Raw genomic sequence first — 8,358 nt, 5'->3', positions numbered from 1 at the left:
ATGCTGCAAAGTACTCTCTCTTCAACCGAGCGTAGAGCATCACCAGTAGCCGAGTCAAGCACTGCGCTGCCACTTATCGCTGTCGATAAAAAACCGAGCCAGGTTTTGCAGCCAAAAGCTTCTGTAAAGGAGCGTAAACACCAACTTCCTCCGATCATTGAGAAAGCGGGTAAGTGATATTCTGAATACACTTTTTATGTTCAAATGCGTTACTTTTCAGCCAGCTAGGAGCAACTAATGTACTTACTGCATATGACAAGCTTCTAGTTTGCTTTTAGTAACGTTCTAAATACTACTTCAAATTCACCTGTGAATGTTTTCATCAAAGGAACTGCCAAATCACCCAAAATTTATTGAACTCCTCTGTTATACTTGCCATTTTTCAGTTTGTTGCCATAAAATGCTCTTTGAAATGTTACTTTCCCAAGGAAAAATAGAATTACAAGCTTTTTCTTTGGTGAAATTTTCCTACACGTTAGCCAACAGTGATTCAAGGTTTCCTATTTGTCAAACACACACAAACAAAGGTATCAACCACCGCTAGCTTTACAATCAGACCTCTCACATTAGCTGTATAAGATACATAAAACGTGACTTTCTATGTAGAAACACACTCTCCTAAAGAAACAGTCTCCTAAGAACACTTTGTTATCATTTCCAGATTAAATTTCAGGTCCTTATGATTTGACTCGTTTATCAAATAGATACCTAAAAATTATTATTCTAACCAAATATATATTTGCTAAAGATATGCTGTTATTAGCATTCTGTTGTAAGGCATGCAGACAGATTGCAATTTAATCAATATTACAACCTATACAAAGAAATGCTATAGCACGGTCTTCGTGTTAGCTACAGAGTAGACTCTGTAGCTAACAGACTCAAGTCTTTTGTGAAAACTCCACTATTAACAGAGCTAGCGCCTAGTTTTGCTTTAACATACTAATAAGTATGCAACATTTTCAAAAACAATTCAGAAGTATGGATAAATTGTTGATAAGCAATATATTTTCAAGTTTCTTTTGGAGTTTACTATGAACAAGATTAACTTCCTGTTGCAAGCTGCCATCGAGCGTGTTTGGTATCCTGCGTTCTCTCTCGAGAATTGATGAGACATTTCTCATAAATAGGTCATGCCAGAATGGTTTTTCGCTAATTTGATATAGCCAAGTAATGTATAAAAAGATCTATTAAACAAAAGATATCGGGAACAACCTCTGAAAAAGTTACTACGAATCTGTGCTAATTTGTTAAAGTATGGAAAGGGCTGTAGGACAGAGTGGAGATTACCAACACTTCCTTTATTAGGGTGTCCGAGTGGTATTGCTATACATCAATATAAGGCACACTGGTATAGCTCATTAAAAATAGAACACATCAAATATCTGTCATCGTCTCTTACTCAAAAGAGTGATTTGTTAGCCGTGGCTGCTGCCCTCGAGATCGAGCAGTAGACTATTTTTGGACAAAGTAGTTTACGTCTATGGCCAATATTAATTACAACGCTGACAACATTTAGAAAACATTTGTAGCTTCTAATTAAACGTTGTTGAACTGTATCACCCTGCAGCAATGCTATTTACAAATATTGATATTCCAATATAGACCTGTTGTTCAAAGCTACCTTCCCAACTCTGTTTGACAAGACTAACACGAGGTTAGAAGGAATGAAATGAATACATCGGTCTTGCTGGTGACCGCTGTCGCAGGGCTCACAAATAATACAATCGATATCAGCAATCAATAAGCCTTGCTTTGACTAGCTGCCAGTGAATTACCTAATCAGTTTTGATTTCAATAGTCTTAGCATAGCAACTGCGCATTCACCGATTAGGAATCGCTTATGGTTCGTGTACGTACTGTACATATTGTACATACTTGGTCGCCTTGTAAAGAGTAACATTTTACTTTTGCTCCATGATTTCTTTTCCAGCAGCAACGGAGCTGTTTGACTAAATATATTCTTAAAACATTGTGACAGCTTGCAAGGTCATTTATAGTTCACTTGCATGGTCATTGCTAGTTGAAGGTATATCGAGATTTCAAACAGTTTTTAGCCATACAAAGAGACACAGAATGAAGTTTTTCTCATCAAACAATTGAATGTCAATTCATACTGTAACATCTACCTTTAGTTATACCTAAGGATGGTTTGATAAACCGCATAAGGTAGAAAATGCTGCTAGCTTCACATGTAAAAAGGAAGATTGACATTTGGACTTGCTCCGGTGTCTAAATTTCTTTTAAATAGGCAAGCAAAGTTAATCTCTTTTTTCAAGCATAAGGGCAGCTTTTGTATATACTTTCATAATGAGTGTATTTACACGGAAAACCTTATATTTCAAAAACACATAATCTGTTATGTAGTCTGAGTAACGTTTAGCGCTGATTAAAAGGTGGTTCAATAGCGAAGTAAAAATACTGACAGCAGCTAGTAGTTTGGCAGCCTTTGTAATACAAGAAACTATTAAATAAAGTTAATTTCTAGGGATTTGCATATGAAATCAAATACCTTCCACAATTATGATTATTTACGAAATCGCACAAATATGTAGACCTTTTTAACTATAAAACTAACTGGAAGTTTTTTTACTAGACCTTGCAGGATTAAAGCTGATGTATTCAAGCCTAACAAGTCTTCTGTATTTCCTTTACTGGTATGTCATCGTTGACAATATCAGTCTGCTAGGCTACAGTTTGGAGTTATGCCTTTCTGTTTGAATCTCCTAATTATAGCAGGAATAGAATACCCAGTTCCTAAAGTCATACTGAAACTTTCACAGAGATCTGTGATTGGGCGATCAAGAAACATTCACTGTTCACATTGGTTAGTTCGCTACGGTTTGTTATATGCAAACAGTTTCGACTATGTCCTTGACCTGCATGAGAGTAGCTGTAGCTTAGAGGTCTAGAACAAATGATTTGCAAACAACAGGTTGGTGTTCAATTCCCAAAAAAGGCAACTGGTGGTGACAATTATGACATCCAAACTTAAATTTTTTTCTCTGCGATTGGGCATGTCTCCTGTCATTAAGGTTTCTTTACCACTAGATTTAGAAATGTCCAGACAAAATCGCAGAGCCATCATTTGTGCAATGATGCACTTAAAAACACATTACCTTCGCTTACAGTAAGATAAGCAGACATCACACTCTATCTTCGAGGAATTGTTGTTACACAGTTTTCATTTCTAGAAAGGGCTTACATTCATTTGTTTGGTAGTTTTAAGTTATCTGGGCATTATGATAAATTTATGACGCTTCTAAAAGTAGATATATGCCTAATACTTAAAGCAAACAGATACCATTTAGATGTATGCAGATGAATCCGTAAATAAATTTTTATTGAGGTAAAACTTAACTGACAGATGATTTTATAAGCTGGCGACTACTAATAATGTTATTACTCTGTGTATCCCCATGCTGTAATTTCAAAATAGCGGGCTGTACATCATGTGTCCTAATGAATTAGGTTGGTGAAGCAATTGTAGGGCAAGCCAAACATCTTTTCTACTAACTACAACCATTCATCTACAACTTTAGATATGTACAATATTTGTCAAATTTCAACGATTCTGGCTCAGATGAGTCAACTGTTAACTTTAACAAATTAACTTTCGTGCTATCTTTGATTTAATAAAATTATAAAAGCATCCCTCTCGAAGTACCTGACAGTCTTAAAAGCAAAACGAATCACAGAGTATCTGATAGGCTTAGATCAGACGGAGTATCGGATAGGCTTAGATCAGACAGAGTATCTGATAGGCTTACACGTTTTTTTTATCAAGAGAGTTTTATTGCTCAGCGACCATCAACTTTTCAAGTGCACGAGTCTGATAGCCAATAGACCTCATTACTCTAGATCAGTGTATAAACCAGGTTTAAGTTAATAAATCATTGATCTCTAAACCTACTATGATGACTGGAATCCTTTACTTGTATATGCAACAAGTTGACGGAACACAAGGTGTGGCGTGCCGAATAAACATAGTAGGCTAATTTCCTGGGTTATAAGCCAGCGATAGGAGAGCTCAGACAGCACGAGCCTGTATTAGTAATCGTAGGACAGACTAGACTTTAAAGATTAGATGATAGTTGTGTACATCAACTTTAGTATAGGCGGAGGTAACTAGGACAATGTATAAAGGAAACTATCTTTATTGCATTTATTAAATTGTGAAACAGTGTTTTCTATTTTTGGAAATTAATATAATTTAATAATAACTAGAAACATAATATATTATTCTAATTAATAGATGTACTTAAAAATTACAGACATGTACATGTTTCATAACAAAGCTATTCATTCAAGCTGTATGATGTTATAGGAAAGTGTAGTATACAAATAAATACATACAGGAAAGATGGAATGGCAAAAGTATTAGATTCTAGCTAGTTTTGCTAATAAATCATTTTTATCTCTTATAATTATTTTTTAACGACGCAAGAACAGCAAATATCATCTGGAACAAAAACATGCATTTGGTTGGTTGTAGGTGAACAAATGGATTGCTCTGGCTCTTCATCTGACCTCAGGGTTGTCGTTTACGAGTCCTTGGAACAGCGTCGAGCAAACAAAATAGGAGTGAAGCCTTTGAGAAACTTTGATGTAACAAGGTATGATTACAAGTTGCCATGACTCAATAGTTGACAGTCTAGTTTGCTGAAGACTTAATCAAATATTTTTTATTCATCGCACACGCAGGTATTATTATTCCTGCAATGATTATTTCTAAAATGTCTAGATCTGAACTTTGCTAAGTTTAAATTTACATATAACGAAAATAACTGTTACTATCAATTTTGAGAGGAAGTATGTGATTGAATAACTAGTGTGTTTCATGGAAGATCTCCGTTCAACGAGTAAATATATCTTTATTCAATCTAGAATATCTTCAACAAATTAAATTAACAGCATCGATCCATCTCGAGTTTTCTATTTTATCCTCACGAGTAAAGCTGTTTACCATAAGCTAACACAAACCTGCGACTGAGAGGCCTGGGGAGGTTTGAATGTATAGCAAGCAAATATTTGCTAGCCGTGTATGATATTGAATAACAGGTGAGCTTTCCGTCGTTGCGGAGGCCCTGACAACTGCGAGTGCCTTTAAGAAACACTTGAGATATACACTACATTAGACATCTATTGTCAGCGTACACTCTTATTGTAATAGCAACTGGACAACAAAAGTGTCTCATGCAGACGAGACTAATAGTAGTTGTAAATCTAATGAATTTCTCATGCATTTCTTTTTCATAGATCTCGAAAACTCGAAACGATGTCGGCGAGCCACAGCTTCCCTCCCATACTGACAGCTAGCTCGTCTCCCACCGCTCCTCATCTGCAGCCAATGCAAGCTGACTCAGTTGAATTGGGACTGAGACGAGGAAATACTATAGCTCCATTCACAACTCTCGCTCCCAAGGTAAAGATGATATTGAATGGGTACAGCTAGAGGAGAGGCGATGATTGCTGCAGTATGGATGAAGATGTGTAAACATTTGAAAGTTAATTTTATAATGCGGCCTGTTATTTTAATAAAATAATAGTAGTGTATGCACTAGTTGTCAGTCGGCTTCGTTAGAATCAGTAAAGAACCTAAGTTATCAAAATCTGTTAAATCGGAAAGGCTTTTTGTGATGTCAGACATAGTAATGGTCAACAACGTATTTTGTACTTGATAGACTCCTAATTTGATTAAGACTAAGTACCAATTGGTTTTAACCTCCGTCCAGTTAGTGGGCCTGAACCTGGTTCATTTTAGTTTTCATCTCTCATTGGTGATAAAGTTGCTGTTTGTTGTTCATTGAAATTATTTCAAACTTTTTCTTGAATATGGGTATAGACACTAGAATTAAATTAAGGAAGGTAGAACATCTTATTAAATGCAAATGTGTTATTCAGCTAACTCTTTGACCTCTGGAGATATAAGGAATAGAGTTTAGGAGATGAAAAATCTGTCAATGCACAATACACTCACTGTTTACAGGGTTGTCGACGCTATGTCGATATTAGCTATAACAGGAAATTAGAAATGTATGGTCATTTGAGTACCGTCTCAGACTATAAAAACCCTTTCCGATCCTTCTCAGTAGGGCAGCAATGGAGACTAAAGAGTTAACCAGCTGTGTAGGATGTAACATAGCGTAGAACCAGGTAATGCTGCCGTCAAGCACTTGTGTAATGAACTCATTTTGTTAACTCTTATAGCCTACATGCGGTTACTACTTCAACCGTGAAACGCTAAACAAAAAGGTACGAATCGGTGTTCCTCCGAGTGATCTTGTAAAGTGGAGGACTGATTACTCTCTGTTTCCACAGCCACAGAAACAAACCTAAAGCGTTTGTGATTTCCTCAACTGAATGCACGAGCAACAACAGTATATTATTGGTCAACTGTTGAACAATACATCATCTTTAGTCTTCTCGAGTGTGAATAAGGAAACATCTTTATGTTCAATGATATTATTAAGCTTGTTATTTCTCGGTTGCCATGGTGAAGACAATACTTTTGAGTAATTTTTGTCCTTTAAAAAAATACAAAGATCTGAATCAAGATTTGCTGTGACAGTAAAAGGTCTATTCATAGTGTGTTTTTTATTATTGTAGTTTTGGTCAATTTTCAGGCGGATAAGATTAATTTCCTTATTTATATAATGGTTGAACTTGGTAACTCTACACATGGCCATTTATCATGTAATGATAATTGTTATCTTCTCTTGCTGATGACTTCAGTCAACTCTTGCTCAATATTATTTCTTTTTTATATACACTGTGTAATTGTCATTGTAATCTTGCTAATATTTTCGTATAAAACATGATATCATAAAATCACATCAAAGAGTTGTTCACAAATCTTTCTCAAGTTTAATTCAATCTCGCTAACATAACATTATTTTAAACATCATCACAATTTGTTATATCTGTGATGATCGAACAAATAACTTGTTTTATAGATTTTATCTTAAAGTGCAATGTTCATCAAAACACAATGAGGAATTGTCTTTAAATCAGAACTTTTTTTTCCACATTGAAATGTCTACAGAGGCATAACTTATCAAGTCATTTAAGCTATAGATGTAGATCTCTCTCACATGTTTGCTGTGACTAGCTGATAATGGCCATGCATTGAATCTTTATCTGGTGTGTAACCTTCTTTAAGAGGTTATAGTCTACATATGTCATAAAGCAGCTGTATTGTAACATTGAGCAAGCTGCGCAGCCGAGTGGCAGGTCAGTGTTTGATTTTCACTATGACATGTCACAAAAAGCATCCAGTATGAAAATCTTCTCTGTCCTAAGATATACAGGACTACAAACTTAGTAAAAGGAAGTCATAACCGAACATTGTACCTTAATTGCATCAATGCCATAAACAGTTGAAAATTTTAGATTTATCTACCTATTATGCTCGCAACTTCTGATCTGCAGACTAAATTCAGCATTCGTGTTAACTGGAGTAAGATATTCAAGAAAGCGTGAACAGAATAAATGAAGTTTCTCATCAATTGCAAAGCAAAAAAGTTGACATAACAGTGGTTAAAAATTTCAAATAGAAAACCATTTTACATTTGATGCATTTTGGTTCATCATTGACAGTGAGTAGAAATGTTAACCTTACATTAGAAGTTACTAACAATTGCAAATCTACCACTCGTACAAAATGCATAGTCAAAACTATAAGAATGTCAGTTTCCAACCAAGACAGACACTAAACATATATCTTGTTCTTTTCCAGTTACCAATTGTTACAACTGAATAATCCTGTTATGATCATAACTTACAAAGAACTTTGTTACTGCTAGAATACTTTTAATAGTCAAAAAGTCGTTGATCTAAAAGTACAAGATCAGCGTAGAACGGACATTATTGAAACCTGAGATTCCTTTGTCTACCGTAAGATATAGCAATAAAAATAGGTCACTCATCCCATTCATAAAAGATGTTACAATGAGTTTACACAAGTTCCAATAGACCCTGAAGACATCTAAAGGATCACTCAAATAGAATTTACAAATAATCTGCGTATGTAATGGTTCACGCTTCACTGGCTGACACTCTATGACAACTAACAGCAGGTGTTCATAACAAGTCGAATTTACACTATTTGTATAGCATCATTGGTGCATTTCAGAGTATTGGTAGTGAATGTCCAACATGAATGCATTTGGACAGAAATTTCTAAGCATGATTGCCGGGTGTACACTTCTGCTGATATTCTGGAATATGCTCATGGGATACAGGTGGGGAGACAACTTGTTATCAATGAACAAATACGAAGCTAATAAATTTAATGAAATTTGGTTTAGACTTAATCAAACTCATGAAAATGTGGAGAATACAACTGTATATCAGGGA

At 35.3% G+C, this 8,358-nt stretch overlaps 1 protein-coding gene across 1 annotated transcript; it reads left to right on the top strand.

Moving 5' to 3' along the window:
• LOC137405198 (uncharacterized) lies at window positions 1-6,828 on the top strand. The gene is made up of 4 exons (XM_068091426.1): window positions 1-169; window positions 4,496-4,616; window positions 5,260-5,425; window positions 6,211-6,828. Exons 1-4 carry the CDS (start codon window positions 1-3, stop codon window positions 6,337-6,339), a joined length of 585 nt encoding a protein of 194 aa, XP_067947527.1. The 3' UTR covers window positions 6,340-6,828.
• Window positions 6,829-8,358: the final 1,530 nt, after the last annotated feature.

The sequence above is a fragment of the Watersipora subatra genome, chromosome 9 (assembly GCF_963576615.1).
Source record: "Watersipora subatra chromosome 9, tzWatSuba1.1, whole genome shotgun sequence".
Classification (NCBI taxonomy): Eukaryota; Metazoa; Bryozoa; class Gymnolaemata; order Cheilostomatida; family Watersiporidae; genus Watersipora; species Watersipora subatra.
The sequence above is the reverse complement of the archived record's forward strand: the minus strand, read 5'-3'. Positions and strand labels throughout refer to the sequence as shown.

Bases quoted from the DNA above. Each gene is read 5' to 3' on its own strand.
- LOC137405198 (XM_068091426.1), top strand. From the start codon at position 1: ATGCTGCAAAGTACTCTCTCTTCAACCGAGCGTAGAGCATCACCAGTA. The intron at 170-4,495 runs GTAAGTGATATT...GGTTGGTTGTAG, and splicing joins TCCGATCATTGAGAAAGCGG to GTGAACAAATGGATTGCTCT. The intron at 5,426-6,210 runs GTAAAGATGATA...TAACTCTTATAG, and splicing joins TCACAACTCTCGCTCCCAAG to CCTACATGCGGTTACTACTT.